Genomic DNA, 21,164 nt, shown 5'->3' on the forward strand with positions numbered 1-21,164 from the left:
TGTTTGATGTTGGCTGCCAGGTGAGAACTGGGTCCCTACTAAAATGTAGAAGATATTTTGCTGCTGCTTTCCTTGTGATCAAGATTTCAGCTTGTCACAGGCTGCAAATATGAATTCCTTTTCCCTTTGCTTTTCCAATTTTCATCTCCCACACAAATATATCTTACACTCATTCAACTTTAATAGATGTACTCTCAAATCATATTGCTGCAACCGAGAACAGAATCAGACCCACCAACACACTTTGCCTTCAAAATAATTATCTGCATACCATACAGTCACCCATTTCCGTCCAGCTATATGTGCTGTCCAGAGAACCTATATACTGAATTTCCACAGGTTGTGCAACAGAGTCCTTTAGTTTTATATCAAGGACTACCCTGATTAGAGAGAGCCTTATAAAGACAAAAGCACCACACTTGGATAATTCATGTGCATAGAATCCACATACAGACCTGAAGTTATTGACCAGGCAGAGTAAGTTTTTCCGATCATCACACTGTGCAGTTTTTAAAATAAAGTGCTATTTGCTTATGGCTAACCTTATATGTGGCTATTGCATGCACACTTCAGGCTGCATTGTCAAAAAATGGAACACCTTCACCAAAAAAAAGATGGAGCCTAAGCACTAGGGCAATGACAGGTTTGGTTGTTTGGTCTTTTTTTTTTCATTTTATTTTGCGTTCCAACAGAACTATTGTCAAACACAGAGCATGTGAACACACAACAGTTTCCTTCACTGTTCCCCACACAGAGATGTTCATGGAGGAGGAATACTAAGGAGGGATGTTTCTAAAGCCATAGACAGCTTCTCCATTTATTTCTGGTTTTGTTTTGTGGTTTCTTTCTCTTTTTTTTTTGTTTGTTTTTCTTTTGTTTAATATTATGACAAAACATTATAAGAAAACCTTTTTTTAAGTAGTATGAATATCAAATAGTATCCATCAATCCCTGAATCATGCTATTTGAAGAGCTTAAATCTATACTAAAAATTGAGCAACAGAAAAGTACTCCCCATGTGGCTAAGGAAACACCTACCGATCGTCTAAATGCGACTGCGGTCAGTTACATCCTACATTTATTCCACATCCCAGTCTTTACCTCAGGGCATGTAAAGGGGAGGGAAAGGGGAAAAACTAATGCATTGCTTTCAGAGGATACTGGGGTATTTGGCATCCAGATGAATGAAGGAAAATGCCATCAGTGCCTGACAGGTGTCTGTGAGAGCAAATAAATAATAGCTTTCTCACACTATGAAAACAACCAAATGTGCAAAGAGCTCTTAAAATTTTATCTGGCCTGGCAGCTTCATTTCCATTTTGTGGATGTTTGGCACATGTCCAGTGGGAGACACCATAATAAACAACAGATTGTAGACAAGGACTTGAGCAAAGTGTCAGAGAAATAAACATTTTTAAGCAAATAAAAATCAATGCACATCCCAAAGCCCTATTAGCTTGTTATGTATATACTGAGATTTCTTGACTTTCACAAAAGCAGCATAGTCATTTTCTCCACACTGTCAGTTCTGGATTACTCCCATAAACATCCCCCAAACTGCAGTTTACTTGCTCTCTACCCATCACTTCTCATTAAGAAGACCAAAATATTATAAGCTGTACTTTTCTCATTGCGACAATCACGATGAACAAACCCCACAGATCCATTATATTGGCCAATATCATTCAGCCACCATAAAATTACCTAAAGCTAATTAATTACATAAATAGACTATAACGTCTGTTTGCCAAGATACCAGTTACATTTCTTCCAGGGTAAATTAAACCCATGACTATGTAACAGTGTGCCACAACCAGTAACTCCACCCCAGGTCCTCTGCTTCTGCTAGCAGAGACTACAGAGAGCTTGGCCTGAATATGTTGTAGAGCAACAACACCTCTCCTCTCTCTTTCTAAGACCAGAAAGGACTTTTCCATTATTTAAAACATGAGTAAGATGCTTATTTCATTTGTCTTAAAGATGTCCAGATGTAAACATAGGGTGTTTTTTTTTTCCTTCCCTGGCAGCCATGGCACACACATTATTTGCAACTCCTCAAAGATTGAATCATACATAAAAAATAAAACTAATTTATTTATTCATTAAAGTGAATAAATTGTTTTTAATACTTCCAGGTCTGATTTAAATATTAATTTTGTATAAATAAAGTTTATTCTGAAAACAATGATATTTGTTGGTATTCATGTCATTTTTTTCTGCCTGAGTTCTTACTGAAATCATGTTGAAATTAATAAAGTTTTACTTATCATTACAAGCTAAAAGCAAATGAAAGAAAATTTCTTAATCCTGAATATATCATTTTAAAGCAAATACAGTTTTTGGAACATTAAAATACAAGGGGACTCTGTAATCTACAGCAAAATAATGTTTTGCTCTTACTTTTTTTAGAAAATAATACTTTCTATAATACAAAGTGACAAACCATCTACAATCCTGTCTTTTTATTCCCCTTTGGTTTGGAAGTCATCACTGTAAATATCAGCAGGACTTTCTGCACTTCAGTGCCTGTTGCCTCACTTGTCTTACTTGCCTGACAATTGCAAATTATCCGATTTCCAGGATTTTCAAAGGGAGAAAAGAAAAAGTTAAATGGTTAAAAATAAAATCCACAACCACATTAATAATTTTGCAGGAAGTGTTAAAAATAGGGTTTGCTTTTATATTGATAAAAGGGATACAATCAACTCATTCTTAAAATAACAATTAAAAAAAAACAAACCCAAGAAAGCAAAAACCAAACCATCTCTAGTTTCTACACACTCTGTAGTGACTACTGTGAAGCAACTGATACAGATTGGGTATATTCCGTTGTTCAACAGGTATCTACCAAGTTACATGTTAGATGATCAGACTGCAGTGTTACCCTGAATGGGGTTCATTGTAAGGGCAGGGAAGGAGCAGTGCACATTACTGGAGTAGAAATGAAACTGGAGATCTCAGTGAGGGATGGGGTCCTTCTAAAAACAAGTATTCTCCAAAAGAGGTGAACTGCAGCAGGCATGGCCTTCAGGAATCAGGCTAGGCAGGCTAACAAAATGGATGGTGCTTCTGATATCAACATAGCTTTGTCCAAGCATTCCCAAGAGAGGTTAAAACCAAACAAACAAAAAGTCTAAAATTATACTAATGAAGCAAAAAAGTTTCCTATCTATACAGCAGTCTCTTCATTTAAAAAAATGTAAATATACAAATTCCAATGACATATAAAACAAAGTTGAAAATGTGAATGGGAAGAGACATGGGTAAAACAGGAAGACTGATGCTACAAAGAAATCGCAAAAAACATATGTACAAGACCCTGTTTTTCCTCGTATGTTATCGATTGTAATGCATGTTTAACAGCAGCAGTCGAGGATGTAGTTCCAGGCACCGGACTGCAGACTCAGCTCCTACTCAAGGGGGTTGACAGCCCCCTGCATTTCGATCACCAAATGACACTTGATATACTGGTCTCCCGTGGCAAGAGGGGCAGTATCGCACTGTTTGTGTGAGCCTCTTCTGGATTCTGCTCCCTGTTTGTTTTTGTCTGTGGCCGCTGCCCATTTATAAGTGTCATAGGGATGTTGCAGTAGGTATGCTGGTTACCTATTGAGGTAAGCGGCAGGGTGCCAGTAGGAGGTACATCGTATTCATAGCTTCGATAATAGTGTTTCTGGCGCATCTGTGAATGATATGTGTTATGAAAGGTGGATCGCAAATCTGGATGGGCAGTGGCAAGAGCAGTGGAGGTGGCAGCAGCCATGGAAATTGCGGAGACTGTCTGCAGTTCCCCAAAGGGCCCCTGCTCACTGACATCTAAAACCTGCTCATGTGTGATGGGTTCAATCCTCTTAAAAGGCATTTCGTACTGTAAACGTTTCCAGAACTTGGAATTTAACTTGTTGCATTTTGGTCCGTGCCATTTAATGACAGTGAGGAGCTTGATGGTATGTTTCAGGGCCTCAACCTCCTGGTAGTTCATAACTCCTCGTAGCTCACTGCATTCAATCAGTATCACTTTGATTTCGCCCGTGACTAACATGTTTCGAAGCCTCGTTTCCAGTTCAAAGATGCTCCAGCCTCTTCTTACCACATAATTTGGAGTCATAACGATGATCAGTCGCTTGCTTTGGTCTACACATCTTGCCACGTCTTCAATGTAGGCTACAAAACAAGACAATTGCTCAAAAACCAACCTACGAAAACACTCTGCTCCCATAGACTGTCGAGAAACAACAGAAGCAAATCCCTGCTCCCAGAAGAGCTCACTGAAATATGCAAAAAAATCACCTGCAAACATGCCAGGTTTGCTTGTCAGGACATGGTCCTGGGCAACTTGCTCTAGGTGGCCCTGCTTGAGCAGGGGGTCAGACAAGATGACCTCCAGAGGTCCCTTCCGACCTCAACCATTCTGTGATCCTGCAAAACATCTATTCCCTCATGTGCTATAGATTGTGAGTGTTTGTTTATGAGCCATGGTTTTGTACTAATATCTGTATCTTTATGGGAACAAGTGTGTCTATCATGACTTTTTTCTTTAAAATGGCAAAGTCACCCAGGTAGGCAACAATGTGCTTCAGTGCCTCCGTCTCAAACCCAAATGATACTCTAAGTTGTACTGTAGGGCTAGTGTCTTCTTTTCCTTTCATGCCCCCACCACACACATTCACAAAACCAGTGTTGTCTCCTGTAAATTAATGTTTAGTTTGCTGTAGATTTAAAAAATATCCATGCCATTGTTTGACATTGTGCTTTGGCTATACCAAGCATAGTTTCTTATCTTTAGTAAAAGATATTGATCTTAGTAGCTCTATATGGTTACACTGAAGTTATGATGAACACTACAGCAACTGACAAAAAATTACTGTACGTAGGTTGGAATATGTGAAAGAAATATGAAAAAGATCTACTTGTGTCAGCTGTAATCAATTCTAATTTTCTGTCTCTAAGAATGATCCAGTACCTCCACTACACATTTATCTGCAATGGACACTAAGAGAATTCACTACTTTGCTCTGCTGTAGATGGTATTACTCAACCCTTGCTTAGTCCAAACACAACTTTTTCTGTCCTGTCTGAAATTCTGTAATAAATACTTAAAATCATGGATATCTTTCCAGGCAAACTCTAAGGAACAGAAAACAAAGACCTCTGTATTCATTCCTAGATACGCAAGCTTCCAAAAAATCTGTGAAAAAATGTTAGTTTCATTCCTTTCCTTTACTTATGCATGCCCTTTCTGCACTGTCTCACCTTAAATCAGTATAAAACAATTGTTAAAAAATAATCCTCTTATCTGGGAAATACACATTAAGTATGTTTGGTGGCTTATCTTCACCATTCTCTAAAACAAGCGAGGAAAGATAACGTTCTGAAGGAGTAGGTACAGAAACAATACTACAAAAATCACTGCAGTCACTGCATTTGCTTTTAGGAAACACACAAGCATGAAGACATGACTTACTTCCTGTGGGAATCAAATCTCTGTCTGGTATGAACAACTTGTATCCATAATGCTTTTCAAGCATATCTGGTAGGATCTCGAGAGCAAATCTTTCTTCTTCTCCAGTTTCTTGATTCCACTGGTCAGGATCCACTTTGGTATAAGATAAATATGCATCATAGTCTTTGTTGTCTAAGGAAAGAAAGGAAGAAGGTAAGTTAGTTTATTCATTATTCTTGCAGATTTCCTAGATAATTCCCCAGGAGTTATTTTTAGGACAATTTCCCAGGAATAGGCAATTGTTTAGATAAAATGGGAAGCTTTCCCTCAATCTCCAGATATGAATCCATTCACCTTTCCTGTTTCACCTGGTAGAGGCAATCCTTATTTACATAGACGCAAGGGAAAAGGGATCCATATCCATAGACTGAAGTCAGTTTGATCATAAACATTTGTGTAAGGCTCCATATGAAGGAAATCCACTCAACTGTGGGGTGACAGCTTGTGAGCACAGAAGAAAAAAGTAGCTTAAAAGAATTGGAATTCTTCTCTAGCTTTAAAAGGGAAAATAAAAGCATGGAAATACCTAAGCTAATGTGCAATTGTCTCTGTTGCATAGTAAAAAGATTTCAGTCTTGCCAGATTTATACAATAAATTTGGGGCCTGGGGCTGAAATATTCTAAGCATATGTGTAGGTTTACTTGTAAAACTCATTGGCTTTCCAGGTCTGAAATTATTGCCAAGCTTAAATATCTTGAATTTTGTGTGCTTAAATTTGCAAATTTAATGTTGGATTAATGTACATTTCATTACTTAACAGTGTGTTATTTCATTTCAAGATGAGAAATAAATGTGCTTGCTTCTTAAATGTGTTTGTTGTGCCTACTTGAAAGACTGAATCAAAAGAGTCATCATTAATTTTCATTAGGAGGTCAATAATGCCAAGTGCTGTGGAACTAATTCAGTGGAATAAGAGGTCACATTTTCACTTTTGTTGTGAAGAAAGCACAAAAAAATCAATGGCAAGAGTAATGAAATGTTAACATCTTTCTAACTCTCTTGACAACACTATGCACAGGCTATTGAGAATATAAATTGCTTGTAAAAGAGACCTGATTGAATACTTGACTGTGTGTCATAGGTAATGTTATATTCAGTCAATGCTGACTTCAGTTATTTACTGAGCCACTCCTTTCCTCATGTTACACCTTTTTGTACTCTGGTAGCATTACTTGGAAAAGCCTGCCAAATGCAGGATGGGTGCAAAGACTACAAATTAAATTAATGAAATTGTGCTGATCTTGAACAGTCCCCTTTTCCTTCTAAGAAACCATGCATATTATGCTCATTAACATTTGCAGATGACAAAATTAAAATGGCAAAACCGTAACTACTTTCAAATTTTCCAAACATATGAAATGACCATGTGCTCATTCTCTCTTCTGCACACTTCTTGTGTGATATTATGTATTAGATAGTTATATCCACTGAAAACAAAACAAACAAACAAACAAAACAACAACAAAAAAGAAAAATAAGAAAAAGCGGAGCACTGCCTTCTATGGTTCACTCTTTCCATTGTTTTTCTTTGGAGCATTTGTGAAACCATGATCTTTAACAATAGACAATCACCTAATGCCTTTGACAGTGCCTTGAAATAACACTGAATGGATCAAGTACGAAGTAAAGGGAGATTACATAGTAGGTTTTTGTTTTGACAGTAGGACAGTGTTAACCCAGCAACCAAGTTAACACACAGAAAGGTCAAGAGATATATGAGGAAATTATGACAATAGACAAAATAATGATGTTGTAATGCTATTTTCTGTTGTCACCTTAGTAATGGTCGTAACCACAGTATGTGCTTGAGAGCAGTGTTGCTCTGTTGAAAGTCTTTGTGTAAAGATGAGAATGTATAATTTCTCAAAGGGATAAATAATAAGAAATAACACAGTGTTCAAACTGTTTTAAAGGCTCAGGGTATTGCCTGTTAAGTAGGTTTGCACATTCCTACTTAGAGGGAAAATTATTCATGCTATGCCACTGTTTTCTTGCATATGTAAATATCACACTAATGCATTTATTTGAAATATACATTTTTCATGCCATGGAGGCTCCAGCATTTCCACTTACTACCGCTGCATTATCCTGTATTGCAGGGAACATTTCTTTCCACCCTAGTTCCCTAGTTTTAACAGCATTTGAAGGGCAAAGAATGGCCAGGAACTACGGTATGTCTACACAGATAGGTTCAGACAATCATGAATTTATTCAAACACCAATCCAGCAAGATGTGTAGTCTGGTTTGGGAAACTGTTAGAAACAATAGCACAGTGGTTTCCCCGAGCTATTATACTCCCCATCTGTCAGATTTTTTTTAACTTTGTTTGATGTAAAGTAAAAAGTTCAGTTTACAGCAGAATTAATTTATGTGGTAATTTTGTTATCTGATGGGCTGACATACTGGCATAAGAAGGCAATTTGCAAAATGTGAAATGCCTCAGATACACAGGGGATGATCACATATGCCTTTGTTTTACTTCTACGATATTTATGTACTAGACTGCTTTTAGTTAATTAAAATTATTTGGGTTACATTGCCAACTCTGTGAAACATTTTAAGAACTACAGCAGGCAGATAGCTATGCAGCCATTAGAAGCTATCTGCTGTAATGTGCTAAAAGAGCAATGGCATTATTTACTATTTTCTGTAATTGTTATGGATAGTAAAAAAATGTAGAATTTAATTTGTGATGAAAGATTGGAGAGCTCGTAAAATTGTTGAAATCTCCCATATCCAGGAAAGTATTTAAACACACAGTAGATAACGTCTCTGCCTGTGGTTCTTCTCAGTTAAATGTTCCCACCTACTCCTGCTTGTAATGGGTGAGACTGATGCCTACATTCTAAAGAACATTTCTGATCTTAATTTATGTTTTCTAAATTGCTGTCCCAAGGGACTGAGAGGGAGGGACAGGAGCCTGCAGACACCCAGATCTTACAGCTGAGTCAAACGCTGGGAGCTTGGGCTTGCATCTTGCCAGTCTCTTGGCTATGTCGCATGGAAGCAGAAGACTCTCAGCTTTGCTCTCAAGCCCTTTGCTCTGGGGCTGTTTTGCGTGTGAGCCTTCCTTTGAGCAACACATCCAGGAGTCCCCAGACTCCTAGCAAGCATGCAGGAAGTCCATCACAGCTTTGTGTTTTCTTGACCGTTGACTGGAACAGGTATTTTAGCTGTGAAAATATTTGGTGTCAACACATCTGCCTTTTCCAAGAAAAATCACTTCATCAGAAAATTCTTGATCTGCTCCTAATCATAAATCAAGTCATAAAGGACTTGATATTACTACTTACATTATTATGTAGTACGATAATTACAGATTTGGCTATGCAGTAAGTTCAGATACTGGCTGGATCTAATATTCAGTGTCAGAAAAAAAGGGCAAAAATCCAAATTCAAAACAAGAAAAGCTGGTGACAAACTAAACTTTTCTTTAAAATGAGAATTTCCTTATTTCCCCTCATCAGCAAACAATTAAGTCTTCTATCCAAGCATCCTTGGAATGAAAATGTGATTGATTGTTGCTTGCACTTTGGCTTTAGATATAGATTATGTCATTTCAAAGACTTGTTTTTGTCAGGCTCCTGTGCATTAGCAATAAACTGGAATATAGTTACTCACTAGCTGTTTCCTCCCACACTTAGGAAGAAAAATACCTGCTAATAACCGAAGGAAAGGATGTTGATAATTTCATCTGAAACTTTTTTCTTTCCCATGGAGACTGAAAGCGATTATCTACATATACTTTTGTACCTGAAAGCACTCTTATTCCCTTAACCATTTCAGGATTCTTTTTTTAGAAACATATCAGAATAGGTTCATCTTGCATTGCCTCCAGGTATGTTGCAGAACTTTATTACATAATGACTGTACTTTAATTTAGTGAACACAGCTGAGTGTGACATATGATATCATGCAACAGCAATGCTTTGAAACATTTTGGTGTATTAAGTTTCCTCTTCCATTCTCCATGAGTGGACAAGTAATCCTCTTCAGTTATGTGGTTTGTGGTTGCTTTCTGCTGCCTACAGGTAGTATACAACTAGGACAGAGCTCTTCAACCCAACAGCCTCCATTTCTGTGAAGTTTTGTTGTATCCATTAATTGAAAATATTGAAAAAAAACCCCTAAAATAGGTCTTGCATGGCCAAATTAAACCGGATTTGATGTAAAAAAAAATCTTTGTTATTGTACTGTAGACAACCATAAGAGCATGTGGAAGCTCTGGATTAGTTCACCACAATGGGGTCAAATACAGCCTGGGCTCAAGGTATGATGCATTCAGCCCACAAATGTTTCATTCAGCCCAAAACCACTGGTACTGCAAGACTCTGATCAAAACAGACTGTGAGGTATGAACTTTACAATATCATTTTAACCGTTCTATGGAGTTGAAAGTAAGGACGCTGAGTAATGGTCATGGAGCTGCGCTCAGCCACAGGTCTGACAAAATTGTTTGGATCCATCTTCGGGGTAAACATTGAGGGTGAAATCCCAGCTTCATTAATAACACATGGAAATATTACTTCTTTTAGTGGCCCAGGATTTTAGCCAAAACACCTGTTGCATCATTGAAACATGCATTCTTTAATGCTGTCCATTTCTTTTGGTACTCATCCAAATGTAGAGTATGTTATCATACTCCCTGTAACTTTCTACAGTGTTAATCTAGCAGAAGTGATATAAACTTTTAGGGGATGAAGTTGCAAATGCTGCTTGTTATTCCAAGGATGTGCTCAGCAGCAATAATCACTTAAAGGCTCAATGTAAGCATGAAATGAAACCCAGACTCTATATGCATCTACTTTGTCACATGCAAATAGGATCTTTGGGTAAGTAAATTGTGATTAGACATCTAAGAACTCATCTGTATGCATGCCTTTTTAACAGCTACACGTGAAGAAAATGGTAAGCTGGTGCCCACAGAAAGATAGATAAAACTTCCTCTTCTACAGGGACCAGCAAACGGATTCAACTTTGAATTTGTATTATAAATGTACATGTTTTCTAATGACTTCCATGTTGCACTCCAAGAAGCCAGCAGTTCGGGCCTTTGAGGGTTTATTAAATCTTAAATATTGCAGATATTTCTGCTAATGGCGGACAGAAAAATTATATATATGGATGAAAAATTAAAAATAAAAAAAACCCTTCAGAGAGTCAGTTTTTTCTTAGCAGCCATGTTCAAGCAGATGACAAACACTGTTTTTTTTCTCAAAACAAAGAGAAATCCCACAATGTTGTATCTCATAAAGGATCTTATTTTAATGAAGCTGTAAGACCTAGACATCAGGGTCAACCCATGAGACTCTGCATCCTGAAATCCTCCAGAGTAATTAGCAGTGCCTTCAGAAACATTCAGTGCACTGAAGGCAGCTGACCACGCGCAGGCTGCTCCACAGCTAGGTGTAGCTGGCAGCATGTCTGGCTTCAGCAGATCTTCCATTTCTATATCAATAGGGAACTGGACAGCTCATTCCCCTCCTTCACAGAGCATATGCCAGCCTAATAAAGACTCAGATACTCATTACTGGAGTCTAGGAGCAGTGTGCTGATTTAAGTCAGAGTTTCAGGATTTCAAATGGGGTTCTTGGAAATGACAGATTGGATCCTCCCAGTGCTTGCAGGAAGTTGGAGTTAAGCTGAATGCAGGAGACTTTCCTTTTTAAAAAATGTGCTGTGTTCAGGAAAGGTTGCAAAGTCCTGGGCTTTCAGAATTGCCCAGAGACTGTGGTTGCTTCAAAATTATAATGACTATGGCATTTCATAATCTGTATTTGTTTCACTATTTCTGGGGCCACATCTAATGTACACATTGCAATAGTGTTCATCACCCTTAACGTAATGAAAAATGTAATTTAAATGCTTAATTGAGCAAAATCCCCAATCTTTCAAAATGTTTATACTTTTCCTTACACTATTTACTGTTCCTTATGAAGCTCATCTTAACATTTTCTTTTATTTTTAAATGTCAAGACCTTTTAATGTTCACAAAAATTACCAACACTAGCTTTTTCTGTGGCAAAGTATTTGTTAAGTGTAGCATTCCTAATGATAGTTCATATCCTTGTGCAGAGTGGGTAATGGTGAATTAGAGGAAGGTTTTGTAAAGAAATGTAATCAATTCTAAACAGGTTCTAGAGTATTCTCAGTACACCATAGACCAGAAAAAAAAGGTCATTTGTCCCTAGTAGACACTTTTATAAAAATATTAAAGCAATGGACATGCGTTTCTTTTTCCCTTTTTTACCGCCTTTTTTTTTTTTTTTTCCCATTAAGCCGTATTGAATTTTGGAAGTCTGAAGGATGTAAAAAAATAAAAGAAATACAAAGTTTAAAGTTGATTTTATAAGAACATTTATGAAAACCCCAAGATATCAATGCTGCATTTGACATTTCTTGAAAATTAGGAGTGACTCCTGGCAGAGAAAAATTCGGCCAAAAAATAATACAATGGTATGATTTCAAGTGTGAATTAATTCTCTCTGTAAGCTATATTTTCCCTGGTTTTCTATAATTACAGCTAAAATTTGTCATTGATAGATACATAGGATAGAATATTACTTATTTAAACTGAATAACCTATTATTAAAGTTATTTTTTTCTCTTATATTTAGTCTGGTTTTGTATTCCTACCTAAATGAAGAGTGCATCTCAAATATTTCTCAGTCATTGCCATTAACATGGAAGTTTAAATTTATTACTAATACTGAAGACATTCTACTTTCAATATAAAAAACTGACGAAGCATTAATGTTAGAAGTTGCTCTTGACAGATATGAAAACTCAGAAGTCCTTATAAGAGCTTCAGAATATTAAAAAATTATGAAAGTTAAAAGGTGATGATAGAAATTATTCTCTTGTGTGCTATGAATTATTTTCAGGTCAAACACCAAACTAAGAAAAAACATATTATTAGTAGATGTTGAAAGACTGAATGGTAACTACGTAGCTGGAAATATAGCATAGCATAATTATCTATGAAAGACTGGAAGAAACTACCTACTATTTAAAAAAGGAGAAAGTAGGAAGAGGCACTAACAAAGAGTATCATGTAAACTCTGAAAAGGAAGAATATAATTTTTTTTCTACACTAAAGAAACTTCTTAAATAAAAAGTGTCATGAAGTGATGCTTTTACTAAGGTCCTAATTCAACAAAGCAACTAGCTACCTGTGTATAATACATTGGGTTAGGTATTTTGAAAACTGGAGCCAAGACAGCCTTGATCTAGGCAAAAGCAGGAAAAAACTAAGTAAACCATCATAGATATAAACAAAACTCAAGAGAGAAACAGTTTGGAAACAGACTTTCAAGCTAAGATTCTTGAAAACAGATGCCAATATGCTGCGTTCATCCCACCTACCTCAGAAATCTGCAATGTGCTTTGGCCTTCGGTAAAACAACTTCAAAGCTTAGAACCATTTGACAGAGCTGCTGGTTGAGGAACAGGAGATATCTCAGTCTTCATTGGTTTATATATGGTAGTCTTTTTTTTTTTTTTCTACTTTACATCTGGACTTTCTAACCTATAACAATCTTTTAGTTTGGAATCTAAAGATGCTCTTGGTGATGTTATTTTATTTTTGGAAAATATATATATTACGCATATACTTTAGATGCTATAAAATAGGAAGAGAGAAAAAAGCAAGAATTTTTCTTTGAATTAGTAAGTTTCAAGGACAGAATCTAGAAAATCCCATATTCAGTGGAGACAAATTGAGATTTTATTGTTTGAATTTCATTTCAGATGTAAATAAATAGCATAAATAAGAAGAGTTAAGAGAAGCAGTTCTCCAACAATAAAATTTTAATTAAATAAGAGGAAAATCCCTTTTTGTAACCTGTAATATTTAGAAAGATGAAAGCTACATTTTTCTAAAGGTGATTTTAATAGAATTTGAAATTGATCTTCACAGAGCAGGATTTCTTATTGCTACAATTTGCCAACAGCAATACATATGCAGTGGTGAGGCTGCTATTGCAAACTTACTCTATTGGTCTCCAGGGAAGATTCTGTAATTGCAGTCACTAACTTTCAGCAGTAAGTTCAGTCTAGCTATACCTGCATAGCATAATCATTAATACAAGTGCTTTGGTGGTGCCTAAACCATTGGTAAAAGTTGTATTTGAAAGTTAGCAACTGTCACACTGAAACATTAAGAATTTCAAAGTGTTGCCTTGCTGTGTAAGAGGTTTACTGGGATGAAACCCAGGAAACCACTAAGAAGTATATCTTACCTGCTCTTGTCTTGTGCAATTAATATCTTGGAAATCCCGTAGGTCTGTCCATGGACCCTGCTAGCCTTTTGCCGTTAAATAGTAGTAAGGACAAAAATCATGATTACCCAAGGATCCCCAGGTGCAACAGAGACTTCAAAGCAGAAACTGTTTCATCAATCTGCTAATTTGAGCATTGATTTTCTTCCCCTCAGCAAGCAGTAGAAACTCATTTCTTAAGAAAGTGCAACCAGCACAGCCGAGAAGCAGCCACTATAAATGTCATGTACCAAATCCAAACATGGTTTCCTTAATTTAGTGAGCTCAGCAGTGACACATTTTAATCACGTTAGGAGCACTTTGTTTTATTTCAGCAATGTGGAGGGAAAAAAAGGCAGCAACTTGAAGAAATGAAAGTGAAACCCAGAGGAAGTCTCCAGCCCTGGCTCCCAGCTGCCTTCCCTACTTGCACCCCATCTGCGCAGAGGCTGTGTCTTCCCTCAATTTGCCAAGGTTTCCTTTACATGGAAAGCTGAGAATAAGATTGAGGACACTACAGAGAGCTCCTGTCCAGCATTGTAGAAACAGCCAATGGGACCTAAAGGCATGAAGGGGCATTGTGAAGGTCATCATACCAGCTGCTAAGCAAAGCTCTCACTTTCTAGTTATCAGCTGCTACAGGTTTTTTTTTGTTCTTGAGCCTAAAGCTTGACTTCTCGTCAGCCTAGCTGTGAGAAAGGATATTTATGTAAATTTCATTAGAAAACTATTTGCAGCACATTTGTTCAGACTTTCTCTTTAATTGCTGCTTTTTTATTCTTATCAATTTTAATGCCAACCTGTTAATGTAAGATTTCTTCTTTTTTTTGTGGTAGTATTCACCCCTTGCTTATTAATTCCTTTGTACAAAAACTTCCACCAATTTAAATGGTTGCTAATGTACCCAGGTAATGGTAGGGGCTGCAGACTGTTTCTACTGCTAACTGTAACATATGATCTTTTCTCTGAAACTGGAATCTGGAATGTAAACACCTATATAAATTCATGATTTTGAGTAATTTTGCCTATCTGACCATGTCTAACGGGTTTCAGCCTGTCATATGTAGACTTCTGGATTTATCTTTAGTATACCTTAAAGGTGGCATACAGACATCTGCACATCCACTGGCAACTCTCAGGTCTTGAAATGGCAAGAAAAAGTTGAAAATAGCTGTTTTGGTGACTTTGACCCTCCTGGCCACTTCAAGGCTGCTCAGAGAAGTGGTCTGACTCTCCACCCTCGTTGTGTCTGCTGTGGCTGTCATACCTGGGGACTGATCCTTGCATGTTTTGATGAGCAAGAGCAGTCTCACAAAGGAGAAAGTTGTCCCAAGTAAAATCCTGGGGAAATTTACATCTATTTTAGAAGGCCTGGAATTCAGCTGGTAGGTAGGCAAAGAGCAGATTTCTATACAGTGGTAGTATCTCTTCTGATACAAATAGCCTCTTAAGGTCACAAAGTGTAAGGCAGAAAGAAGTCAGGGTGTGTGTTGATCGCAGGTACTCGTAAATGTTTACTTCCATTTTTACTCTTCTCTGTTAGTTAAAGTACAACACTTAGTTTGTTCGTCAAGTAATTTAAAAACTGGGAAAAGCAGCAAGATGAGAACCTTGGAAAATAAAAATACATAAAGAGTAGCTGCTAAAACCCTCCTGAGAGGATGAACGTGGTATAAAATCTCTTGTGTTGGAGCTCAATGGAGAGCAAAATAGAAGAAATTATCGCTTCTAAATTGGCTTTCACTAATAATGTGTTAGTCCTTAAAGTACACTTTATGGACAAGGCTTTTTAAAGTAAGCTTTTAAGTTTAGAGCTGCAAACCTAAAAAGGATGCCTGACATCTAACAATGATAAGCTCTCAGACGTTCCCAGTGAAGTATCTATTTCTGAAAATGTTGTTTTCAGAATAATACTGGACATTTCTTTGTTTGCATAGCACTTCAAAGTATCATCTTCATTGTGTACGTGAAGAGATCTTGAACTGAAATTCTCCACTTAAACACATTTGTGTGTTTTTGACCACCAAACTGGTAGGGGTGAGTTATATTTCTGAGATTCAAGGTCATGCCAAACACCTGCAGGTGAGAAAGCTACTGCTTTGCCAAGGGTCAGAGTGTTTTTCTTGCTCCTGTGCTCCAGCTCCCAGGAGAATCTGTCAGACCTTCACAGTGAGGTCCCCTGACTAAACACTGGCACGACGCGTTGCTCCACACCGAAGGACACAACATGGTGTTCCTCACGCAGTTCCCCAGTGTGGAATCAGCTCCCAGGTGGCTGGAAAGCACGGGCACAGAGTGGGAGGAAAAGCAGTAAAATGTGAGCTGAATTTGATTATATTCCAATTTAGCAGGAAAGGCAGGGAATTAACCATGAAAACAAAAAAGAGGGCTTCAATGCCCGTTCCCAGGAGACAATAAAGGCAAGGCTGAGCTAAAGTGTTTGCAGAAGAGAGAAAAAATCAGGAGAGTCTAGTCTCCAGGATGAGAGAGAAGAGGGGAAATCCAAAGCTGCAAGTTAAAGAAATGAGGAATCAGGAGCTGTGATCACTTTATTAATCTGCAGTACCCCTACAGAAAGTAATAAATTAAGTTGCATTAGCTGTAAGGGTTAAATACTTTGTTTTCAAATATTTATCAAAATTTACCCATGCCTCCCACAGAAATGTGTATGTTAGCCTGAGAAAAACTGATGTGTCTAAGGCTTGGAAAGGAAAGAGGAATTGTAATGAGATTTGACATCCTGAAGGGCTTGTTCTGTGATCAGGGAAGAAATGAAGCGTTGCATTTTAAAAGAGATTTTCAACTGAAAATTTTAATTGGACCTCACTTTTAAAGTGTTTCAAATCCTCTCTGGGTACAATATAGTGCACACAAAAAAAGCTTGTGATATTTTGATGTTTGCTTATCTACATGCTGTCCCAAAGTATGACAGAACATGGTGTTAATTATGAATAGCACGTGGGCGCTCTGCTGTTGCACTGCAGGAGGTGTGGTTAGAAGAAGATTTTAGAGTTCAGCATTTTGTGTCTGTCAGTAACAAACTAAGCCAAAAAAAAGGATCTGAATGTATGTCTGCAATTTATTTCTGCACAAGCCGTGGCTTGGTCTTCTGTGTGGCATTTTCTCTCTGTTTTCTTGCTTTTGCAAGAGTGTAAATGAAAGAGAGAGTAAAAAGTCCATCTGCAGTAACTTCATTGGCACAATGGGTTTTATCCATGTCGCTAGTATATTGAATACAGCAGAAGCTACAGGCTTCCATTAGGAATCTTCAAAAACTATTTTTCTTCTTATATTCTTACAGTCAAACACCCAAGCTATCAGTGTTTGCATTGATCATCCAAGGAGAATCCATGTTTTCTCTTCTTTAACAATGAACTTTGCTCAGAAGGATAAGCTGAACGGGTATTGGTTTTCCTCCTTGTGAATCCCAGAACAGTATCCTTTAGAGGTCACTTTTGTTGTTGTTTAAAATGTGTGATTAAAGTACTGTTGTTCCCAGGTGACCAATGTTTGGGATGGGAGGAGAGAGAGGCAAGCGTGTAACGCCTGGTAGAGTAAGTTTGCAAATGAACTGAAATTATTTGAGATAACAATAAATGACAGCTGTAAAAGTAAGAATTACTGATACTGAAAGAGAAAATATTAAATTGCATCTATTTAAACAATTATAAATCAAACTCTATTTCTGCATAATATAATATGACTAGTGTTAAATTCACACAATTCATGCAAGTATCACAGAATCACAGAATGTTAGGGATTGGAAGGGACCTCGAAAGATCATCTAGTCCAATCCCCCTGCCGGAGCAGGATTACCTAGATCATATCACACAGGAACACGTCCAGGCGGGTTTTGAATGTCTCCAGAGAAGGAGACTCCACAACCTCTCTGGGCAGCCTGTTCCAGTGTTCAGTTACCCTCACTGTAAAGAAGTTTTCCCTCATATTTATGTGGAATGTCCTGTGTTCCAGCTTGCACCCATTGCCCCTTGTCCTGTCAAGGGATGTCACTGAGAAGAGCCTGGCTCCATCCTCATGACACTTCCCTTTACATATTTATAAATATTAATGAGGTCACCCCTCAGTCTCCTCCAAGCTAAAGGTACCCAGCTCCCTCAGCCTCTGCTCATAAGGGAGATGTTCCACTCCCTTAACCATCTTCGTGGCTCTGCGCTGGACTCTCTCTAGCAGTTCCCTGTCCTTCTTGAACTGAGGGGCCCAGAACTGGACACAATATTCCAGATGCGGCCTCACCAGGGCAGAGTAGAGGGGGAGGAGAACCTCTCTTGTCCTATGTGTGGCTAACCACACCCCTTCTAATACACCCCAGGATGCCATTAGCCTTCTTGGCCACAAGGGCACACTGCTGGCTCATGGTCATCCTGCTGTCCACTAGGACACCCAGGTCCCTTTCCCCTACGCTGCTCTCCAACAGGTCTGCCCCCAACTTGTATTCATACATGGGGTTGTTCTTGCCCAGATGCAGGACTCTACACTTGCCCTTGTTATATTTCATTAAATTTCTCCCCGCCCAACTCTCCAGCCTGTCTAGGTCTCTCTGCATGGCAGCGCAGCCTTCCGGTGTGTCAGCCACTCCTCCCAGTTTTGTGTCATCAGCGAACTTGCTGACAGTGCACTCTATTCCCTCATCCAAGTCATTTATGAATATATTGAATAGTACTGGTCCCAGTACCGACCCTTGAGGGACTCCACTAGATACAGGCCTCCAACTGGACTCTGTCCCATTGACCACCACTCTCTGGCTTCTTTCCTTCAGCCAGTTCACAATCCACCTCACTACCCGATCATCCAGACCACACTTCCTCAGTTTAGCTGCGAGGATGCTGTGGGAGACTGTATCAAATGCTTTACTGAAATCGAGATAGACCACATTCACTGCTTCACCATCATCTGTCCACCTGGTTATGTCCTCATAAAAGACTATCAAGTTGGTTAAGCATGACTTCCGCTTGGTGAAGCCATGTTGACTGCCCCTAATGATCCTCCTATCCTTGATATGCCTAGAGACAGCACCAAGGACAAGTTGTTCCATCACCTTTCCGGGGATGGAGGTGAGGCTGACCGGTCTGTAGTTACCCGGGTCCTCCTTCTTGTCCTTTTTGAAGACTGGAGTGACATTCGCTTTCCTCCAGTCCTCAGGCACCTCTCCCGTTGCCCACGACTTAGCAAAGATGATGGACAGTGGCCTAGCAATGACTTCCGCCAGCTCCCTCAGCACCCGCGGGTGCATCCCATCAGGGCCCATGGATTTATGGATAGCCAGAGTGCTTAATTAGTCCCTGACCCAGCCCTCATCAACCAAGGCAGACTCCTCCTCTATCCTGACTTCCTCTGGGGCTTCAGGGGTCCGGGGCTCCACCGGACAGCCTCCAGCAGTATAGACAGAGGCAAAGAAGGCATTCAGTAACTCCGCCTTCTTTTTATCCTCTGTCTCCAGGGCACCCACCTCATTCATCAGTGGGCCTGCACTGCCTCTAGTGTTAGATTTACCTGCAATGTATTTGAAGAAGCTCTTTCTATTTTCCTTGACCTCTCTTGCAAGGTTTAATTCCAAGGTGGCCTTAGCTTTCCTAGTTGCCTCCCTACATCCTCTGACAACAGACTTATATTCCTCTCAAGTGGCCAGCCCCTCCTTCCATGATCTGTACACTCTCCTCTTCCACTTGAGTTTGCCCAGCAGTTCCCTGTTTAGCCATGCAGGTCTCCTGGTACCCTTCCTTGACTTCCTACCTGTTGGGATGCTCTGATCTTGAGCTTGGAAGAAGCAGTCCTTGAATGCTAACCAACTATCTTGGGCCCCCTTACCTTCTAGTACCCTGTCCCATGGGATTTCCCCTAGCAATTGCTTGAAAAGGCCAAAGTTGGCCCTCCTGAAGTCCAGGGTTGTGACTTTGCTAGATATTCTGTTCCTGCCACGTGAGATCCTGAACTCCACCATCTCATGGTCACTACAACCAAGGCTGCCCTCAACCTTCACCGCTTCAACCAGACCCTCCTTGTTAGTGAGAACAAGATCCAGCAACGCTCCTCTCCTAGTTGGCTCATCCACCATTTGCATCAGAAAGTTATCATCAGTGCACTGGAGGAACCTACTGGACTGAGGATGGCTCGCTGAGTAGGCCTTCCAGCAAATATCAGGGTAGTTAAAATCCCCCCACGACAAACAGGGCCTGTAATTGTGAGACTCTGCCCATTTAAACTGGGGGCTGCTTTGTGGAGAAGAGAGTATCTCAGCTCCTGAAAAAAAAAGTGTCTGCCAAAATCTTCCATGAGTCACAGTCCCTCTGGGCCTCAGTTTCCTCCTCTGTAAAATAAGCAGAATAACCTGATTGTTGCCCACACTGAGCTGCTGTATTAATGCATCCTTTTTTTGTAAATCCAGTAGAAGGACACAAAACATTCTAATGTTCTTGGGCTTGTTGTTCTGAGCATTTTCTATTTTGAATCCTTGTACATTTTTAGATGGAATGCAGAAGTGGGTCATTCCCTAGTGATCTTATTATGGAAGTCTTTCCCTTATATAAGGACCTCTAATTCTTCTGCCGCTCTTCTCCTTTATTTGTGACAGATTTGGCCAGCGCTTGTATATCAGTACATATCTATTTTAATATGTCAGAGTGGCTTCTGCCATGGGCTATTACCTTGAACTGTAAAATAAGTTTTATTAGTATTTCAGTAAAAAAGAAGGTCCTGTCACCAAAGTCATAGTGGTAGCACAAAACATCAGGAACTCTAACCCGAGAAATCAAACCTAATTGATCAGAGACTGCAGCTCAACCCAATTTGTTGTTCAACAACAGAGGCAAAACCAACCTTTTTCTTCAGTGCTTAAAAAGAGAATAACAGAAAATGCAGGTATACATTTGACACAAGCCAGTGCATACATTGCAGATTACTTTTATTTCGGCTGAGTGTCCTTGAATCACAGAACAACTTTAATGACCATTAGCCACTCTCTCAGTGATTAAGTAAATGAGCTCAAGAAAATGCACTGCTGGGTACATTTCCAAACACTTGGTACAGTTTATTGAAACTGATCAGTTTAAACAAGCAGTAAATTGAGATTCACTTCAACCTCTACCTATGTCGTGAATACAATTAGGGAAGACACTCCCTAGCTTATGCACAAGTGAAGCTATCTTTCAGTGCTGACAGAAAGTGAAAAATCTTTAATGCTTCAATGTTGGTAATTTACATTCAGTGTCCGAAATAGAAATCTAAAAGACATGGGTGTCTTCTGGAGCTCCAGAGAGCAACACGTATATCAGCTCAGCAATCACTGCTGCTAATCTGCTGTATGAGGAATGCATATTCAAGCCAGTGAGTAATGCAGTGAGAAATAAAAACTTCAGTTGTTAACGTATCTTGAACTGAAATGAA

At 38.9% G+C, this 21,164-nt stretch overlaps 1 protein-coding gene across 1 annotated transcript in view; it reads right to left on the reverse strand.

Annotated features, from left to right (window-relative positions):
• Positions 1–3,445: 3,445 nt before the first annotated feature.
• Positions 3,446–21,164, reverse strand: part of IL1RAPL1 (interleukin 1 receptor accessory protein like 1) — a 731,815-nt gene continuing 714,096 nt past the window's right edge. The window contains exons 9-10 of the mRNA XM_068425522.1: positions 5,465–5,635; positions 3,446–4,164 (exon numbers count right to left, since the gene is read on the reverse strand). Of these exons, the coding sequence (XP_068281623.1) occupies positions 3,446–4,164; positions 5,465–5,635 (890 nt within the window). The remainder of the gene's footprint in view (positions 4,165–5,464; positions 5,636–21,164) is intronic.

This window comes from Nyctibius grandis, chromosome 2 (genome assembly GCF_013368605.1).
Source record: "Nyctibius grandis isolate bNycGra1 chromosome 2, bNycGra1.pri, whole genome shotgun sequence".
In the NCBI taxonomy this organism is placed as follows: domain Eukaryota; kingdom Metazoa; phylum Chordata; class Aves; order Nyctibiiformes; family Nyctibiidae; genus Nyctibius; species Nyctibius grandis.